Source organism: Protopterus annectens, chromosome 7.part0, assembly GCF_019279795.1.
Source record: "Protopterus annectens isolate FY-2018-M chromosome 7.part0, PAN1.0, whole genome shotgun sequence".
NCBI lineage: Eukaryota > Metazoa > Chordata > Ceratodontiformes > Protopteridae > Protopterus > Protopterus annectens.
The window spans coordinates 1,712,511,190-1,712,533,947 of NC_056739.1; the positions used below are offsets into that span (position 1 = coordinate 1,712,511,190).

The following is a 22,758-nucleotide window of genomic DNA, read 5'->3' on the forward strand; positions in this document are numbered from 1 at the left end:
AACAAACAACCCCCAACACACACACACACACAATTAAATTTCCCCTCAAATCACCACACACACACACACACAACAAAAACCCCCAAAAAAAAAATTCCCCCCAAAAACACCAAACCCCACACACAATAAAACCCCCCCCCTCCCCACACAACAAAACACACCCCCAAACAAAACCCCCAACAACCCCCCACAAACCCCCCAAAAAACAACACACACACACACACAAACAACACACACACACACACAAACCAAAATCCCCAAAAACAAACCCAACACACACAACACACACACACACACAACACACACACACACACACAAACACACAAAACCCCCAACATCAAACCCCACACAACACACAACAAAAAACACACAACAAACAAACAAAAAAACAACAAAACCCCTCTCCCCCCAAAAAACAAACACAAAACACACACACCAAATAAAATAAACCCCCCAACACACACAACACACACAACACCAACACACACACACACACACCCCCTATCAAACAAACAAACACACACACAAAAACACAAACCCCCAAAAAACCTTTTAAAAGTCCCCCAAATCCCACAACACACACAAACCATCACACCACACACAAACCACCAAATCATCACACACACACACACACACAAACCCCAAAAAACAACCCCAACCCAAAAACACACAAACCCCAAAACCCCCCTCACCCCCAAAAACCCAAACAACCCCAAAACACACAAAACAAACCCCCCACACACAAACCAACCCCCCACCACACACACACACAAAAAACCCCCAAAAAACCCCACAACCCCACACACACACAAAAACACCACAACCCCCCCAAAAAACCCGCCCAAACCCCACACACAACCCCACAAGAAACACCCAAAAACACACACACAAAACAACCCCAACCCCACACACACAACAACACAACACAACCCCCACAAACCCCAAACAAACAAATCCAAACCCTCTCCACACACAATCCATAACATATCCCCCCAAACCCCAAAAACAAACCCCCAAAAACACACCAACAACACACACACACACACACAAATCCAGCTCAAATACCCCACAACACACACACACACAAAACACAAAACCCAAATTTTTCCCCCAAACCCAACACAACACAAAACACCACACAACCCCACACAAAAAAATTTTACTAACATCACACACAAACCCCAAACCACCACACACCACACAAACCAAAATTTAACAAACCCACCCCAATCCCAAAATCCCAAAACCCCCCCACACACACACACACACAACAAAACACACACACACACACACCACAACACACAACCACAAAACCCCAAAACACAACAACACACAAACACAATTTAAATTTCCCCCCACAACACACAAAACACATACACACACACACACACACACAACCACACAAACACACACCCCAACACACACACAAACACCCCAAAACCTCCAAAACACACACACACACACAACAACAACATTCAAACCCACACCAACAACAACCCCACACACACAAACCCAACACAAACCCCCCAAAAACACACAACAAAAATATCAACCCCCCCACACACAACAACCCACACAACACAAAAACACACACACAAAAAACACAAAAACCCCCACCCACACACAAACCCCCACAACCCAACAAACCCCCCCAAAACACACAAAACACAACACCAACCCCAAAACCCCCAACACAACCAAAAACCCCCAAACACACAACACACACACAACACCAAACCCCCCCAACCCCCAAACAAAAAAACACCAAAAAACACACACACACACACACACCAAACCACCACACAAAAAAACAAAACCATCAAAACAAAAAAAAACACACAACAAAAAACCCCCCCCAACACACAACACATACCCCCCCCAACCCAAAAACAAAAAACACACACAAACCCCCACATTCCCCAAAACACACACACCACACACAAAACCACCCCCCACACACAAACACAACCCCACAACACACAAACCATAACATATCCCACACACACCCAAAAAAATCAAATCAACACACACACACAAAAACACCCCCCCAACACACACACAACACACACAAAAACCATCAACACCCCCCACACACACACACAAAACAAAACTTCCACCACACAAACCCCACACAACACAACACACACACACAAAAACCCCAACACAACAAAAACAACCAATATCCACTCAACATATCCTCTCCCCAACAACACACACACACACACACACACAAAAACACACCACACACCCACACACACAACACCAACAAAAACCCCCCCCAAACACCCACACACACACACAAACCCCAAAAACCCCCCCAAAAAACAACCCCAAAACAATTCCCCCCACACCCCCCAAAACACACACACACACACACACACACACAAAATATCCAAACATCTTACACAACCACACAAATTTTCCCCCAAACACACAAACACACACCAGAAACCAACCCCCACAACACACAACACAAAAACACACACACACAAAACAAAACCCCCCCCACACAAAAAAACACCAAACAACACACACCCCAAAAAATAAAAACCCCCCCACAAAAAAAAAAAAAAACACCCCCCCAAACACAACCCACACACCAAAAAATTCCATACCCCCCACCAAAACACACCAAACAAAATAAAACCAAAAACCTCCCCAAACACACACACACACACAAACCCCCAACACACCCCACACACAAACACCACACACCCCCACCCCCCACACACACACACACACAAAAAAACCCCAACCACCCAACACCTCCCCAAAAAAACACACACACAAAAAACCCAAAAAAAAACCAAAACAACAATAAAAATTTAAATTTCCCCCCACAAATTCCCCAAACACAACCAAAACCCCAAAACACACACAAACAACCCCAAAAAACACACCAACACCCCCAAAAAACCACACACACCACACACCGTAAACCCAACCCAAAAAAAAAAAAAAAAAAAAAAAAAAAAAAAAAAAAAAAAAAAAAAAAAAAAAAAAAAAAAAAAAAAAAAAAAAAAAAAAAAAAAAAAAAAAAAAAAAAAAAAAAAAAAAAAAAAAAAAAAAAAAAAAAAAAAAAAAAAAAAAAAAAAAAAAAAAAAAAAAAAAAAAAAAAAAAAAAAAAAAAAAAAAAAAAAAAAAAAAAAAAAAAAAAAAAAAAAAAAAAAAAAAAAAAAAAAAAAAAAAAAAAAAAAAAAAAAAAAAAAAAAAAAAAAAAAAAAAAAAAAAAAAAAAAAAAAAAAAAAAAAAAAAAAAAAAAAAAAAAAAAAAAAAAAAAAAAAAAAAAAAAAAAAAAAAAAAAAAAAAAAAAAAAAAAAAAAAAAAAAAAAAAAAAAAAAAAAAAAAAAAAAAAAAAAAAAAAAAAAAAAAAAAAAAAAAAAAAAAAAAAAACCCCCCCCCCCCCCCCCCCCCCCCCCCCCCCCCCCCCCCCCCCCCCCCCCCCCCCCCCCCCCCCCCCCCCCCCCCCCCCCCCCCCCCCCCCCCCCCCCCCCCCCCCCCCCCCCCCCCCCCCCCCCCCCCCCCCCCCCCCCCCCCCCCCCCCCCCCCCCCCCCCCCCCCCCCCCCCCCCCCCCCCCCCCCCCCCCCCCCCCCCCCCCCCCCCCCCCCCCCCCCCCCCCCCCCCCCCCCCCCCCCCCCCCCCCCCCCCCCCCCCCCCCCCCCCCCCCCCCCCCCCCCCCCCCCCCCCCCCCCCCCCCCCCCCCCCCCCCCCCCCCCCCCCCCCCCCCCCCCCCCCCCCCCCCCCCCCCCCCCCCCCCCCCCCCCCCCCCCCCCCCCCCCCCCCCCCCCCCCCCCCCCCCCCCCCCCCCCCCCCCCCCCCCCCCCCCCCCCCCCCCCCCCCCCCCCCCCCCCCCCCCCCCCCCCCCCCCCCCCCCCCCCCCCCCCCCCCCCCCCCCCCGCCCCCCCCCCCCCCCCCCCCCCCCCCCCCCCCCCCCCCCCCCCCCCCCCCCCCCCCCCCCCCCCCCCCCCCCCCCCCCCCCCCCAGCCCCCCCCCAAAAAAAAAAAAAAAAAAAAAAAAAAAAAAAAAAAACAACAAAAAAAAAAAAAAAAAAAAAAAAAAAAAAAAAAAAAAAAAAAAAAAAAAAAAAAAAAAAAAAAAAAAAAAAAAAAAAAAAAAAAAAAAAAAAAAAAAAAAAAAAAAAAAAAAAAAAAAAAAAAAAAAAAAAAAAAAAAAAAAAAAAAAAAAAAAAAAAAAAAAAAAAGAAAAAAAAAAAAAAAAAAAAAAAAAAAAAAAAAAAAAAAAAAAAAAAAAAAAAAAAAAAAAAAAACATCTCTCCTTACACACACACACACACACAGACACACGCACAGATATCCAGCTCAACATCACACACACACACACACATATCCAGCTCAACATCATCCTCTCCCAATTACACACACACACACACACACACACACACACACACACACACACACACACACACACACACACACACAGATATCCAGCTCAACATCATCCACACACACACACATTCAGCACAACATCCTCTCTCCGTTACACACACACACACACACACACACACACACACACACACAGATAACCAGCTCAACATCATCCTCACACACACACACACACACACACACACACACACACACACACACACACACACACACACACACACACACACACAGATATCCAGCTCAACATCATCCTCTCTCCTTTACACACACACACACACACACACACAGCTCAACATCATTTTCTCACTGACACACACACACTCACATACAAACACAGATATCAAGCTCAACATCATCCTCTCTCCCTTACACACAGACACACACACACACACACACACACACACACACACACACACACACACACAGATATCCAGCTCAACATCATCCTTCCACATTACACACACAGTTATCAGTCTCAACATCATCCTCTCTCCCTTACACACACACACACACACACACACACACATATCCAACTCCACATCATCCTCACACACACACAAACCGACACAAACACAGAAATCCAGCTCAACATCAGACACACATACACAAAAATCCAGCTCAACATCAGACACACACAGATATCCAGCTAAACATCATACACACACACACACACACACATCCAGCTCAACATCATCCTCACACACACACACACACACACACACACACACACACACACACAGAAATCCTGCTCAACATCAGACACACACACACACAGATATCCAGCTCAACATCATCCTCACACAGAAACACACACACACACACACACACACACACACACACACAGACATCCAGCTCATCAGACACACACACACAGATATCCAGCTCAACATCATACACACACACACACACACACATATCAATTTCAACATCATCCTCTCTCCCTTCCACACACAAACAAATACACACAGACACATACACACACACAGAAATACAGCTCAACATCATCCTCACACACACACAGACAGATATCCAGCTCAACATTATCCACACACACACACACACACACACACACACACACACACACACACACACACACACACACAGATATCCAGCTCAAGATCATCCACACACACACACAAATCCAGCGCAACGTCATCCACTGTCCCTTACACACCCACACACACACACACACATCCAGCTCAACATCATCGACACAGACACACACACAGAAATCCAGCTCAACATTATCCACACACACACACATATCCACACACACACACATATACACACACACACACATATACACACACACACACACACACAGATATCCAGCTCAAGATCATCCACACACACACACACAAATCCAGCGCAACGTCATCCACTGTCCCTTACACACCCACACACACATACACACACACACACACACACACACACACACACACACACACACACACACCCAGCTCAACATCATCCACACACATACAAAGCCAGCTCAACCTCATACACACTAACACAGAAATCCAGCTCGAAATCACACACACACACACACACACACATATCCAACTCCACATCATCCTCACACACACACACACAAACAGACACAAACACAGAAATCCAGCTCAACATCAGACACACACACACACAGATATCCAGCTAAACATCATACACACACACGCACATCCAGCTCAACATCATCCTCACACACACACACACACACACACACACACACACACACACACACACACACACAGAAATCCTGCTCAACATCATCCTCACACACACACACACACACACACACACAGACATCTAGCTCAACATCAGACACACACACACACACACACACACACACAGATATCCAGTTCAACATCATCCTCTCCCTTACACACACAAACACACACACACACACACACACACACACACACACACACATATCCAGCTCAATATCACACACACACACACACACACACACACACACACACACACACACACACACACACACACATCCAGCTCAACATCATCCTCACACACACACACACACACACACACACACACACACACACACACACACACACACACACACACACACACACACACACACACACACACACACACACACACACACACACATCCAGCTCAACATCATCCTAACACACACACACACACACACACACACACACACACACACACACACACATCCAGCTCAACATCATCCTAACACACACACACACACACACACACACACACACACACACACACACACACACATCCAGCTCAACATCATCCTCACACACACACACACACACACACACACCCACACACACACACACACATCCAGCTCAACATCATCCTCACACACACACACACACACACACACACACAGCTCAACATCATCCTCACTCACACACACACACACACACACACAGATATCCAGCTCAGCATCCTCACACACACACAGATATCCAGCTTAACATGATACACACACACACAGATATCAAGCTCCTCCTACTGTGACAAGCAAGCAGGCACAAAGACAGCTAGACACACACAGTCACTGGAGTCCATTCACACCCTTGCAGAAATGCAGACATTCACTGCCACAGACACACACAATCTCAACATCTTGACTGAACTTACCTGCAACACAGTTTCATCTACAGACTTCATCGTCAGACTGCTTTCTTTCTGGCGAAGTTAAATCTCTTGGCTAGCCAAGGTAATTTGTGCAGCTAAGTGATTCTCTGAATCATTCTGCAGTGTAAAGCAGTAGCTGTGGGAAATTTCCATTGGACAACACATAGCATTAGCACTCCACTGGACTGCATGGAAGAAGGGACAGCAACTGATGCAGGACCCAAGACTTTGTTAATCAGGCCGACTGAGGGCTACTGCAAGCAGATAACCAAATGTAATGACTGCAACAGTGAATACACTTGAACTTCAACATTTATTGTAAGTGTACACAACTGTACTGTCCATCCATCCCTCCTCTACACTCTCTTATCTGGAAATGGTTCACCAATTGAAGCTGGTAGTTTTGGGCCCAATCTGTCCAGAGGTGCCTTCATTGGAGCCAGTAGTTCAGGTGACTTTGACTCTGACTGTTTCCCTACCTCTTTCAGGTCTGACCTGTTTGGATCTGGAGGAGTCTTGGAGCTGAAGTTTTGGTGTTAAGGCTTGGGAGGATGGTCAACCCCAAAACTTTCTCTTCCCCTCTGCACCTCAGTGCTAGATAGCTCAGCACCAAGATCAGCCTCGGGGTCAAGACCCATCAGTTCTGAGTTCTCCCTCATGTTTGAAGACAGGAGAGAGCCTACTCAGCTGTTGGCTTCCTTGTTATTTTAGGCTTTCCAGCAGGTCCTTTTGATGCAACGATAAAAGATGCTGTCTCCAAGATCAGCTCCTTCAGAACCCTGACTGGAATCAGCTTCTGTTTCTCATCCTTCTGACTGACTTGGTGGTGCATTGTGGCTTCAACATTAAGTCTGACTTTTCTGATGACGGTTGACTCAGTAGCCATAGAGCCAACGGGGGAAGAAACAGTAAGCACTACTGGGCAGTCAGACATTTTACAAACCTGGATAATTTACAAGGGATTCCAATGTTATGTTTTCTTCTATGATCTGTGAAAAACTAGTGGCTCTATAATTATGTCTTCCACCTTAAACCAACAAAAGAACATGCATCTTATTTTAGCTTTCTTCCTAAGACACTCAGAAACATTAAGCCTAGATGGTTTTGATGCCACAGAAGTAGCAGTTGGTCTTGCCTTCAAACTCAAGGGCTTCTCCAGATGGAAGTCAAACCACTGAGTTTTTTTTAAGTCTTTTTAAATAAAATATACCTGTGACCTCACCTTTCAGCATTTAAGTGCTGATGATGAAAAATCTGAGAAGGAACATATGACTCATCTAAAGAAACAGCTCACTTCTTGATGTCTGTGTTTATTCTGTGGAAGAAGCTTTCCTCCACAAGGACACCAAAGGAAGCCATGCTCCCTGAAGCCAAGTGGGCAGCTGTTTGAAGAACCACACAGCAAGCAAAACCTATCTTATATAGTGAAAAAAGTTTCCTGGGTAGGAAAGGCAAGAGAAACTGAAAACACTGCAAAATGCAGCTTTACTCATAATGCACAGATCAGGCTTCTTAAGCAGATACTAACAAGAGCACATTAAATAGCAAAAAAAAAAAATCTGGAGGGAGAAAGCAGTAAGGCAATTTACAGGATACAGGATGTGGGGAGATACAAAACAGCATGGCAAAGTCTGGATTGCTTAGCAATCCTAATGCCTGTGGCCTTAGTTCTATGAGCAAGCCACTTCTCCAACCCATGTCCTTAAAAGGTGTAGCCATCATTCCCCACATGGCTGCAAAAGTCTAACGACAGAACTACATAGCTCTTAAACTGTATATGATCAAGCACAACTTGTACACTCTGCAAAAATGCCAAATACTCAGGAGAGTTGGTACGTGCATATGCACAAACAACAAAACTTTGTATTCTTTTTTTTCACAGCTTCCATCTACATTGAGATGACCTCCCAGTCTAATGCCATAAATTCTAGCTTCACACTACTTAGAGTGTTTGCAAGTATCCCTACACTTACTTAGGAATTCCACAGAGGGAAACCAACCCTGATTACGAAATATGAACCAATGCTGTGGGTAAAAGAAAGACCAAATATTGCCAATAAACTGAACACGTCCTACTGGTAATGAATAACCAGACTGGTGCCCTGAACACGAAGTGCTTTATTGGACCAAACCACAATGCAAAACGACAACGACAACCACAAAAAACAAATGGCACCAAAGAATTGAGTTGAACTACTTAGCTCTTTCACCCATTAATATAAACTGGGCTTCATCAGAGTGAATAAATAAATAATAAAGCACTTCGTGTTCAGAGTACCAGTCTGGTTATTCATTTCCAGAAAGACCAAATATTACCGGGTTGTTATTCTTCAATCCTATCGGCAAGCTCTGGTTCTTTCTCTAGCAATAAGGTGATATTCCATATCCCAAGAAACAATTAGACCCCTTCTGACTGCCATCTAACTGGCATAACACCTGATCCCCACCCTCTATATTGTAAGTTGCTAATATTTTCATTTGCTACTCAAATGAATTGCAATTTCTAGGTATTTTCCTTAATAAATCTTAATTCATGTGATATTGTAAAAATTGCTTATCTGACAGAATCTGTAACTGTGTTTAACACATATTATCCAATAGGAAACTGGATAAATTGCTTATCTGAAAGAGTCTGTAACTGTATTTAATATGTATTATCCAATGTCTTTTCTGTTTGTACCTTAGAGCTTTTCTCCCTGGGCCTCCACTAAAAATGGACATGTATCCATTCAGACTATGCCAATCAACAAATGTCAAATAAAATAAAAGGCACGCAGTAACTCCACACATTCTTTAGTATGAGCTAAAGGGATACAATGGTGACCCAATCCTGAAGGAAGGATCTCAGTATCCATTTTTTAATCATGGTTCTCTCACCTTCGAGGATCAGACTATGCCAATCAACAAATGTCAAATAAAATAAAAGGCACGCAGTAACTCCACACATTCTTTAGTATGAGCTAAAGGGATACAATGGTGACCCAATCCTGAAGGAAGGATCTCAGTATCCATTTTTTAATCATGGTTCTCTCACCTTCGAGGATCAATCAATGTGTCCATCTACCCAGGATAAAAAGCTCCAAACACCACAAATGTGAGGTTCAAATCGGAGCGGCAAGCCTCTGTGCCATAGCAAGCTTTGGCTTAACAGGGTACTTTACCGAGCTGCTAATTAATAGGGGTTGCTGAAACAACATTAAAGATGAATCTGAGGACATTCAAGAAGCAACAGCAATTGTGATGGCTTCACAGGTAGCTTACAAACTGTATGTCAGTTTTTTAACTTAAAAAAGGGCTGACAGTTTACAAGCTGCCTCTTAAGCAACTGCAATTGTGACTACTTAATGATAAAATATAAAGTGCCAAACTGTCAAGCTATAATTAAACATTGCAGATAGCATGCAATACCACATGGGTATATTGCCCAGGGTGCAGGACTGCTTCAGCTCTGCCTTCCACCACAATAAAGTTTCGATCCCTAGAGGATTAAAGGTGATTTGGAATCTAAATATAACAACAAAGAGCACAAAAAACTTGTTCCACAGTTACGTTAAACAACTTACAAAACATAGAAAATATACAAGTAGTTCAAGTGCAACTAATTACACAAAAAGAAGGTTTCCAGCACATGCTTCATGAGGCTACTACAACACAGCAGGGAAGACATTGTCAGTGCAGGTGATTTTGTCACAGTATTTATGCAGACGTATCAGTCAAAATATGAACAACACATAAGCACTGCTGTACATCATTTTTTTAAGAAATAACTGTGGTTTTCTAGTTATTTTTATCTGTCTCAGTCAGTCATCTATACTGCTGATTTACAGGCATACACACAGCACATATAATACAGTACTCAAATGTACAAGTGTGGTTGTAGAGCTGCCAATACATATTCTAATACAAATGACTGTACATATTAAAACAGAAGTGGCTTCTGCGCAGCACATGCAAATAATGCCCCAGAACTGCACAGGAGATGGCAGCAGACTTTCAAGTCTCTAAAGATAAGTACACATTCATCAAATAACAGCAGTGCATGTACACAGCATTTACCCAAGATACAGTGTTAAGAGGTCACAGAAAACATTCTTCTGCAGTCCCGTTGGAAGAATTAAAGAAATGCTCCACAGGAACTGACATACAAGTTAAGAGATTTTCAGACTATCTGTTAGTTTTCATGTAGAACAGTTCCCTGACAAGAAAGCTGGCAAAAGCTACTCAAATTCTACATGAACTGAAATGAAAAGGGCTACAGCAAAACTAAAAGGTGCAAAAAGCCTCACCACACCAGCGCACAGATGGCTTCAACTCCTGCATTCTCATTACTAATGCAATCAATTGCTATGCTACTGCATCTGAGAAAAAATGTGAACTTCCCCACCAAAAACAACACTATAGTATCACAATATTAACAAATATAAGTCTATTTTTTTTTGTACAGACTACCACCTCAGGGTCATCTACAGAAGTGTGCTCAACAGAATAATTCAAACTGCTCAGATTTGGGGAGTTGTGCTGCTCAAGAAAAATGTGACTAATGTATACCCTGCTTGTTGCTGAATTGCATTAAAGTGTAAGTTAATGTCTAAAAACTGCTCACCCTATGCATGGGCATATATGCTACATATGCAGACTTATACATTTGCATATGGAGCGATCTGAAAAGTGAAAAGGCTGATCAGCTGCAAACATGTGGGTGCTGGCATGTAAGAGCTTTATGAATCGCAACCGCCTCAAGAAGTACACATTACCACTTACATGGCTTTACATAGTACATGATGTAACTCTAAAACCCACCACATGTTTACTGAGGTAAAACACCAAGTTTATAGTTCATGCATCTGATACCCATTGTACATACTAGCATCATGAATCTATATCTATATCAGTGTACATTAAGAATACTACACTGCACTTCTGATTTTTGGTTAGACCACATCATTAATGATGTATCAAATATCAACATACGTCAGTGTGTAACTACCGTACACCTGGATTTCACTGACTACTGCTTATTCATCATTGAGGAGAACATCTAGTTTCAATATTTTCACAATACTACACATATAATTATGTGTGCAAACTCATTTTTGTCTATAGAATTCATATTTTTGTGAAATTTTGTTTGTAAATTCTGTATGCCTGGTGCGCTTTGCAGTAGGCTTCCACTATAAATGGGAAATGCCCAGTTGGGCCACTCAATCAAAGAAAAATATTTTTTAAAAAATCACCTGCAAAAAAAGCATAACAAAGGATTCAATTGAAATGCACTTTTTTCGCACTTTAAACTGTAGCACACTGCTTACTTGACTAATCCTGTTGAACCCATACTGTTTAAAGCGCTCATCAAACAATGGCACAGAGTTGACACTGACGTAAAACGGCTCCCAGGGATCTCTCCATTCCACCGCATAGGCTTCAGCAAGTTTAGAATCCACAGATAGGTTTATCCACCTTGAATAGTTAGTTGGGGCATGACACTTCCAACAGAGCTCTTCATAAAAAGCTCGGACTTCTCCCACCTGGTACAGCTGAAGCAACTCAGATTTTGTTGATGGGATTCTCCTTGTATGTCTGATCTCGAATGCTGGCACCACAAATAGAGTTTGTTCTTCAATGTCTACATTCTCCTCAATCAAATTCAAAAATTCGCTGTGCAGCTTTTCACTTGGCAGCATATCTATATCAATTGTCATTAAGTATTTGCTATTTGTCCCTGTTCTTGCTACGTTTCTCAGTAAATTGTTGGGGTACGAAGCATTATTGCCAATGGCATAGTTCTGATACTTGGCTCTGTAAGCATGCAGCTTCTTAAATACGCTGGCACAATTGCGCAGTTTTGCAAAAGCATTATGATCCTGCTCTGGGAAAACTGCAAGGTCTCCCGAATGACAGACCAGGTGAAAGGTTACCAGCTCTTGGACCTCGGAGCAGAAACTGCTTAGTGCAAAAATGATCATGGTAGCAAAACGAACATCGTTCGCAATTGCAAACAGTGACAGAGATATCTGGTTTTGCCACCTGTCCACCAAATCCTTCAACTGATGCAAGTTATTAATTGAAGTATGGGTGGCTAAGGCAAAGTCACCCCTTAACTCTCCGCGCCTGGCGATAGCTTCGCTCTGCAAGATGCTACTGTAGATCCTGTACTGACCGCTGACATCGAGTACCCCCCCACTAGACAGAGAGTACCTGAAGTGCTCCTTTCGGTCATTCTTCTCTCGCTGCAAGTTGTCCCTTTTAAAGTTCCCAGTCTGGAAGAGCTCTGAGTATCTGTAATTCTGCAGCCTGCCATGGAGTTTGGAGAGGAGGGACAAATAAATGAACTGCAGCAAGGCAACCAGGAATAACGCAATCAGAACCACCTTAAAGAGTGAGCATTTTACAGGCATTACCCTTGCAGAAGTGCAAATGCATACAAAAGCAATACGACTGGTGTCAATTAGTGACAGACATCAAGTGTTGTATAAAACCTTTCATTTGCAACAGGAAGCAAACGCAGTGGACGAATTTTGATGAGGTAGAAAACTAGCACCGATCACGTGCCACACGAAGGGGAAACTTGTTTCCTACACGGCCTGCATGGTGGCAATCATGCTATGGAATGAAAGGTAGCCTTTGTTGTCAGATGGAATATAGTAAACGGAAGATGGGGCTCGAAGTTTCGGGGGGTAGTGAATCAGTCACACCGTTTCCGTTAAAACAAAGTCGGCACCACTGTACTGGCTAACGATTAATTTAGGCGACTTCCTGGTTTGGGTCTTGCAGCTTTTCCAATGTCGGGGGCATACTTCTCAACCTCTTATCCCAATAAGTCTGGACAATGCCTAACAGTGTGGGTATTAAGGCCCAGAAATAGGGACGTGTGTTAAATATTGCTTTTATAAACTTAGCTGCTAGAATAACATTGTGTGTATTAAAATGCATTTTCTAAAGGATATGAAATTCAAATGTATGGCATTATTTTCTAATTTCATTCCTTAGATCATTCCAGTGATTTCCTAGAAAACCAAAAATTTTATGAGGAACAGAGCGAAATTTTGAGGCAAAAATATGGACAGTTGACAGGTATGGTCATGGGGTCCGAGAGGAGAGGCAGATGGAAATGGTATAGCTGTACCTCTCATTAAAGGGTCAGGCATGCTTTTTTTTAAAAACTGATATCCATGTTAAATAATACTGCATCATACTCTTTCATCAACAGGAACACATTTAACCATCATTTTAGCGTCCCGATGAAGCTGTTAATAAATATTTCACTTTTACCCATTGTTTCCATATTCTTAAAAATGGGATTTTGTATTAGTACACTACCCCACCAGATGCGCAGTAGTAAGGACCGACCACCACCCTGCTTATGACTTTTTGCTAGTTGTTGTTGTTTTTCTTTCGGCTTTTCCGGTTAGGGGTCGCCGCAGCGGACCTCCGATTCGCTAATGATTGGCAGTAGATTTTTACGGTGCCAGCTCGACGCCCAACCTTCAACGAAGGCATGCCCATTGACACATGTCTTTCGAACGCTACTCGACCGCGGGGAGGACATGCAGACTCCACAGAAGGCGCTCCAATGTTTTTGCTAGTATTACTCTGAATAACAGCTGAAGACCTTCGCCATTAAAATGAATATGCAAGACTTTCTAAATAGTTGAATTTGGCCGCTGCTGCAAGTGCGCAGTACGTAAATCCAAAGTATAGATTGTTGAAATGTATGCATATTAGCTGTTAGCAAAAAAAAAAAAAAAAAAGGAATGCAATATATTATAAAAACTACACTTTAACAATGATTCAGCTGCTATTCTAGCACCGTTCACTGTGCACCGATATTATGCAATACTGTACATTGCAAACACTAAATGCCTCACGCTTCTGACTACAACCTGAATGCAACTCACACGAGGCACTAACCTAAGCAGTTGTGACATCTGATGGAAAACTGCAAGCACACTGCCCCTGCATAAAGCAATTACTGAACAGTACAGTAAAGAAACATTTAGGATGCAGGTGCCCCCCCCCCCCCAAACCAATTCCTACAAAACAAATGTAGTAAAGAAACATGGGGGGGGGTGCAGGGGGACTCGCCCTCATGCTAAAGCAATTCCTGTACAAACATATAGTACACACAGCTCTCAACTTTCCATGTCCAAAATGAGGAACACTAGCCCTCATAATGTGGAACAAATGGGCAAAATGTGTAAGACATACTAATGGCTTACTAATAACTTCAACTAGGAAGGTCATAGGATGGTTAAAATATGCTGGTTTTACTTAGAAGATCTTTTAATGAACTAATCTGACTCATTTCTATTTACAATGGATTTCACTTAAAAAAAAAAAATTCTTAACACTGAATGTGTGACAGAGTCTTTCAATGTGGAACATTGAGGAACTTCGAGGAACATGAACTTTTTAAGACCCCCCAAGTGAGGTGCGTTCCTCGTAATGAGGTACACTTGAGAGGTATGATAATACATACTGAGTTTAACTCCATACTAAAAAACTCCCTTGCAATGGCCCTATTTCAAGAATGCCAAAGCAGGGTTACCACCTGTCCCACTTTGCGAGGGGCAGTCCCGGCTCTTTGGGAATTGTGTCCTGCAAAAAAGTTGTAAAAATGGCAAATGTCCTGAGATTTTAGGACAAAATTATTTCCTATATTTTATGTAATAGTTGCATAAAACAGTTATTCTGTATCTGAAACACCTAAGTGTTATAAGAAACAGAATAAGCAACTTAAATGCTACAAGAATAAGCTTTTATTTAGGCAAAAAAGTGAAGTTCTGTCCTTTGTTCTGGCTGTGGGTATGTTTCGGCCTGCAAAATCCGATGTTTGTGCCAAAAATGTCCCACTTTGGACATTTGAAAAGGTGGCAACCCTACAAAGCATACCTCTCAAGTGTACAGATTTTCGCAGAATGTCCAGATTTTTGCCTCATACTTTTGTTCTGTGTGTCATACAGTTGTGGCTTTCTGGCAAATTATTCAGAGTTAGTGTCAGAAAATAACGACTGACATTTGAGCTTCAGACTTCATACCCTTCAGAAAATTCTTGCTGATGCAAAACCTGTTATTCTATCAATTTTCTAAGTTGGTAAGAGCAATATTTAAAAAGTGCCCATATTTTTGGGGCTTTGTCTAGATTTCCTGCTCTAACACGTTGAGTGGTATATGCCAAAGTACGATCATATGATGAATATTCACCAGGCCACTTGATATTCTGCATGACTTGTCACTCACATGCAGGCCATGCCCATATCTGCGCGAAAATCACGGTGCAGTGTTGACAGCCTTTTAATAGTCTTTCGGCTTTTCCTCATTAGGGGTCGCCACAGTAGAACTCCGGTCCACTTATGATCGGCAGTGGATCAAAGAAGGCACACCCATTAATCGAACCGAAGAGCCTGTTGCTGTGAGGTGAGGCTACAACACAAACTTCTGTACCACCGCGCCCTAATCATTTAGTGTATAAGAAAAAGAAGTTATGTTCTTACCGTAATGTTCCATGTGAATTGTTCATCTCGCCTTTGTTCTTACACACGGGTTCGTCGGCCACATCACCAGCTCCGCATCTTCGAGAAAGCTCGAGGCACAGTGCTATCCCATGATCCTCCAGTGCTAACCCTCAGATCTAGTTTGCTAACACTTGAAGAACCCCACTAGTTACTGCGCCCTAGCGCACAGAAATGCAACCACACTGTCTAATACTCTATAATAAAGTAGAGGAGAAAAGATGCCATACCTGAAGTACAGTAGGAAGCTCAAGAACACCCACATCTAGAGAAGACTGAACTCAGCTCAAGTCGTACCCGTTCTCCTAGACCGCAGGACGGGGGGTGGAGGGGGGAATGTAAGAACAAAGGCGAGATGAACAATTCACATGGAACGTTATGGTAAGAACATAACTTCTTTATGTGAAATTGTTCGATCTCGCCGTTTGTTCTTACACACGGGTAGCGTCCCTAGCTCCTTTATCCTGGGTGGCTCAAGGGAGAACATTCCTGAGAACAGTGGAACCAAACTTCGCCCTGTCTGGAGTTTTTATCTAATTTGCAGTGGGTAATAAAGGTATGTGGTTTCGCCCAGGTTGCCGCCGCACAAATGGTATCTAATAGTAAGCGAGCGGCATGGGCCAAGGAAGTAGCAACTGCCCTTGTAGAATGAGCTCTAGGATTAAAGGGGAGCTGTTGTTTTGATTCTGCATATACAGAATTTAGACAGTCCGATAGCCATTTGGATAAAGTAACTTTCGCTATCGTTTCTCCCTTCTTTTAGTCAGCATAAAATACAAATAGTTGGTCTGATTTTCTGAATTCCTTAGTCCTGTCCAAGTAAAATCTCAGCTGCCTGTGGACGTCCAATTTGTGCAGCATGTATTCCAGCTTATTAGAGTGATTTTTGAAGAAGGTGGGTAGCTCAATAGATTGATTAATATTCTGAACTGAACAAATTTTTGGAAGGAAGGATGGATTGGTGCGCAATGTTACTCTATCTGGGTGAAAAATCATGTATGGGGGCCGGACAGACAAAGCTTGCAACTCTGAAACTCTCTGAGCGGAAGTGATGGCAACCAGAAAGAGTGTCTTCCATGATAAAAATTTGAGAAGAGTTGTGGTGGCTGGTTCGAATGGGGGCAACATGAGCTGTGATAACATCAGTGGGAGTGGGGAGTACTGAGCTGCTTATTTGTCCTCAGAGGAGTGGTTAGAAGCAGCAACTAGTAATTCGTTGGCCATTTTGGGTCATTTCCTGTTTTTTCCAGCCCCCTGCTATAAAGCACGCTTTGGCGGGCTTTTCTGGCATTAGAGAACTTGGCATAGCTCCTCGTGGTCCCCTGCAGAGTTCCTAAGCCAGCAGAGAGCAGAAAAAGCAACTTTCTTGATCATAAGTATTTTTTAAACTTTTTATTTTGCATTTTTCGATCTTTTGAGATTTTCGACTACTGTTTGTGCCTATATTGCTGTTTTATTACCTTATTTTCCTGTTTGTGTGTGCTTAAATTGTTGATTGCACTTGTTGACTAAAGTTTTGCTTAAAAGTAACAAACAGGCTAATACACTCAAGTGTACCAGCCTTTGATAGCAATTTAGTCGAAAACACAGCATTTACTGCATTTTTTCTGTCTGTTTGCAAAAAAACAAAACAAAAAAAAAAAAAAATACTTCTCCTTTCCTGAACTTTCCTAGCTAGTTGTTCCAGTGATCAGATTTTGCTGATCCCTGGGCTTTGTATTTGGTTTCTGTGTTCCTCCATTTTCTTGTGTGGCCAGAGGTAGTTTCTTTACTCACCAGTGGGAGTGGGGAGTACTGAGCTGCTTGTTTGTCCTCAGAGGAGTGGTTAGAAGCAGCAACTAGTAATCCGTTGGCCATTTTGGGTCATTTCCTGTTTTTTCCAGCCCCCTGCTATAAAGCACGTGTTAGCGCGAAGTTGCCACTGTTGCACACAAGAGCAGCGACAGTTAAACAAGGTTAAACTATTCGGGCTACCTAAATTCCACTCTTCAAATTTTCCCTTATAACTACCTTCCTCGAACTGTATTGCTGATCTAACCAGCGTATCCTATAACTAAAAAGTTCATCTCTACTTGACTCCCAAGTAGACTATTCTCTATCTCTAAAGCCTAGCACTTGCTCCTACAGTACTTGCACCTTGATAAAGCACTTTTATTAGAGATAGTACCCCACCAGCCTAGAACCCACATCCCTCTGAGTCTTTTGTAAGTTTTTTATCTATTACTTCTAGCATGTCGAGGGATCAGTTGCTAGTGTCCTCTCCTGCTCAACTGGTGAACCTGGGAATATTGAGGCAGTGTTACAATTGCCTCATGTACACAGACAATCCTCTCCTTCTCCCACAAAACACAAATACATGCAAGAGATGCAACTATACGGCCAAACTGGAGGCTGAGCTCTCTCAACACAGGACTGGCAAGACCAGACAGGAGGAGAAGGAAACCACACACACTACATACCCAGTCACACATAGTACCATCACAACTTCAAATCATACACATAATCACACAAAGACATACTCGGAGGCTCTGATCAGAAATCTACCAAAACAGCAGAGGCCACCAAAGCAGACACCCAAACAACTACCACCTCAGGACCAAACACATGCAGCACATAGACCACACAGTCAGAGTGTCAAACAGTCACAGCCCTTAAGGCCAAACACAATGCCAGACACACTCATCATTGGTGACTCCATATTCAGACACACTGACGTCCCGCTCACCAGACTGAGTAAGAAGAAGGTCACAGTAAGCTGCCTGTCGGGCGCTAGAATCCGCCACATAACGCAAGCACTCAGGTTTCTCAACAGCAGGTACAAGTATGACTCAGTCATTGTCCACGCTGGTGTCAACGACCTGAGACGTACCTCCTTGGACTACATGAAAAGAGACATTGAGGAGCTCTCTGATTATGTAGCCCAAGCAGGTATGACCCTGACCTTGAGCAGTATCCTACCTTCACCTAGAATGATGCCACAATACAGTGATAAGATGATCAGCTTTAACAACTGGCTTAAATTCTGGTGTCATTCAAAGGGGATCCAATGTCTGTCTGCCTGGGATGACATGCTGGACAAGCCACGCTGCTTCGCAAGGGACGGCTTGCACCTGTCACCCCTGGGCTTCCGGATATTGGCAAAGGCTCTTGCCACCCCCATAGTGCCTTTTTTAGGCAAGGCTCAAATTCTAAACCTACTACCCTAGAACACAAAAAAGGAAAAAAACTAAGGGTAATGCTGCTCAATGCCAGAAGTCTCAATCTCAAGATGCACGTACTCGAGGCCCTTCTCAGTATGGAGAACATCGATGTCTGTGCTGTGACAGAAACCTGGTTCAAGGCTCCTGAGAGCACCCCAGTACTATCAGGTTTCACCTCATATCATGCGTTCCGGCCCCAAAATCAGGACAACACCAAAAAAGGAGGGGTGTGTCCATATTCATAAAGGACACCCACACCTCAAGGTTGGTGGCAATGCACGATGCATCGGAGACCATCCAGGTGCAATTAACCATAGGCAAGACTGCTCTGCAATTTGTAGCATGTTACAGGCCACCCTCTCAAACTCAGGAACCTCACATGGCCTTCCTGAAAACACTGGAGGGGATAAATGTATCTCCAAACACCATCATACTAGGTGACTTCAACTACCCTAATATAAACTGGGAACACTACTCAAGCCCAAACTCTCTAGCCCAAAGGTTCCTGGAATTCATAAACTCAAATGCCATGGAACAACTAGTCACCATCCCCACAAGAGGAGAAAACATACTTGATCTCATCATCACAAACATGGGTTCACAATGTTCAACACCACCGGAAGTATACCCCTCACTGGTGAGATCAGATCATAAACTAATCTCGCTGGAGGTCCTCATCCCGCCCCAACCTGAAATAAAAAAGACCACAGTGAAAAACTTCTCAAAAGCCGACTTCACACTTCCAAAAACTAGTGTGGTCTCCTTTAAGGCCCCTGATCCAGTGGTAAACATTACTCAAACCGCTGAATCACTTACAAATGCCTTCTACCAGCACCTACAGGACTGCATGGATCAGGCAATCCCAAACAAAACTAAGACTCTCTGTACCAAAGGCAAGCGTCCAGTCTGGTGGACCCCAGCCATAAACAAGCTCTACAACAAAAGGAGGAAGCTACTACAAGATAGAGCAAAATCCTTGAAAGGTAAGACACCTTTGATCATTATAAGTAAAAAAACTAAGAGCTCTCATAAAATCATCCAAGGCTAATTTTGAGAGAAAAATTGCCAAGGACACAAAAGACAATCATAAAGCCTTCTTTAGCTATGTTAGAAACCTAGGAGGAAACTCCCAGATATGCTCAGAATTAGTCCAAAATGATGTGAAGATTACTGAACCTACACACATTGCCAACATACTGGCTGACAGGTTCAGTGCAAACTTCTCCCCATCCCAAAAGGAGAGATATCTATACCAGAGGATTGTATCCCCCCAAACATCTCCAACGCCCAGGTGAGAACTGCTCTCTCCAATGCAAAAAACACAGCATCCATGGGACCGGATGGTGTCCCCGGCTGTGTGCTCCACGAACTCAATGAGGAATTAAACCCACAGTTAGGACAGCTGTTTAATCTTAGCATCACCTCAGGATACGTGCAAGGAGTGGCGCCGCGACTGTGGTCCCACTTCACAAGGGCGGTGCCTCCACCGACCCTGGAAATTACCGTCCCATTAGCTTGACAAGCCTTATCTGCAAAGCCATGGAGAGGATCATAATGGAACTCATAAATAAAGACATAGGGAACTTGCAGACCTTGGATCCAACCCAGTTTGGCTTTGTCAAAGGCAGATCATGCCTTTTAAACTTGGTTGACTTTTTTGAAACAGTCACCAAGGCCAATGATGAGGAAAGGCAGTCCATACAGCCTACCTCGACCTGGCAAAGGCCTTGACACAATACCCCACTCAGGTATCATCGAAAACTCATCAGCTTGAATGTAAACCCATACATCACAAGATGGGTTGCAAACTGGCTAAGTGACAGAACCCACAGGGTCAGAGTTGCTGGAGCCATGTCAGATTCAAAGCCTGTCACAAGTGGTGTACCACAGGGCTCAGTCCTGGGTCCACTCTTGTTCGGCATCTACTTTTCTGAAGTACAAGCAAACACAGGAGGGTTATGGCTGACAAAGTTTGCAGATGACTGCAAACTGGGCGCCATAGTCGAAAACACTTCTGACACAGATATCCTTCAGAAGGGCCTCACAGAAACGGATAACTGGTGCCAGAGCCATGGCCTAAAGTTAAGCGCCAAGAAATGCATAGTCATACCCTTCGGGAAAAACAAGGTTACCCCTAGCTATCATATAGGTGGCAATCCAATGAGCACAGAAGAAGTCATCAGGGACCTGGGGACCCAGGTTGACACTAGCCTTTCGTTTGACACTCGTGTTGCTAAAGTAGTCAGGAAAACCTTCTACATTGCCCACATGATCATGAAGGGATTCACATCTAGATCAAGGGAGGTCATCGTCCCCCTGTACTCATCACTCATTAGACCTATGATTGAGTACAATGCCCCATTCGGAATGTATCTGACCCGACACCTGCAGCAGCTGGAAAGGCCCCAAAAGTTCCTCACCAAGAGGATAAAGGTTCTCAAAAATATGTCTTATGCTGCCCGACTGAAAGAACTCCAGCTCTATTCAGTCTCATACCGCTTGCTCAGAGGTGACCTGTGCCTGACATATAAGGCCATGTCAAACCCAGATTTGATGAATATGTTTCACCTCAAAAAATCTAGATCCCTCAGAACCACAAGGGCGGGAGACTTAAACCTTGACACGGTTATTAATAGGACGTGCTGGAGGGACAGATTCATCACCCAGAGACTCCCTATGCTGTGGAACAAAATCCCGGTACATGTGAGGCAGAGCACCTCGCTGGCCTTGTTCAAGAGGAATCTTGACCAATGGATGGGAGATCGCAGATATACCCCAGGGATTACTTCAGTGTCACTGCTTGACAGAGGCACAGCAAAATAATAGGCATAGTTTTATTCAAACTAAAGGGGTGGCGAAAGCCACATATCTATGGGCTAGGCTTATAAATGCCCTAGGGCAGATAGCCTAGTATGAACCTATGAACCTAAGATTCCACGGGGCGATTGGATCATGAAAAGGGGGACGTAGGTGAAAGGTACCTTTCATAAAGGCTTTGCAAAGTCTGTGGGACA

At 43.4% G+C, this 22,758-nt stretch overlaps 2 protein-coding genes across 2 annotated transcripts in view; one reads left to right on the plus strand and one right to left on the minus strand.

The window, feature by feature from the left end:
- The window catches only part of B4GAT1 (beta-1,4-glucuronyltransferase 1), a 36,822-nt gene extending 23,378 nt beyond the window's left edge, over positions 1-13,444 (minus strand). Inside the window, exon 1 of the mRNA XM_044078251.1 lies at positions 12,345-13,444. Within this exon, the coding sequence (XP_043934186.1) occupies positions 12,345-13,430 (1,086 nt within the window). The 5' untranslated portion in view covers positions 13,431-13,444. The remainder of the gene's footprint in view (positions 1-12,344) is intronic.
- A 150-nt stretch (positions 13,445-13,594) lies between these two features.
- Positions 13,595-22,758, plus strand: part of MDH1B (malate dehydrogenase 1B) — a 446,421-nt gene continuing 437,257 nt past the window's right edge. The window contains exon 1 of the mRNA XM_044078250.1: positions 13,595-13,649. Within this exon, the coding sequence (XP_043934185.1) occupies positions 13,643-13,649 (7 nt within the window). The 5' untranslated portion in view covers positions 13,595-13,642. The remainder of the gene's footprint in view (positions 13,650-22,758) is intronic.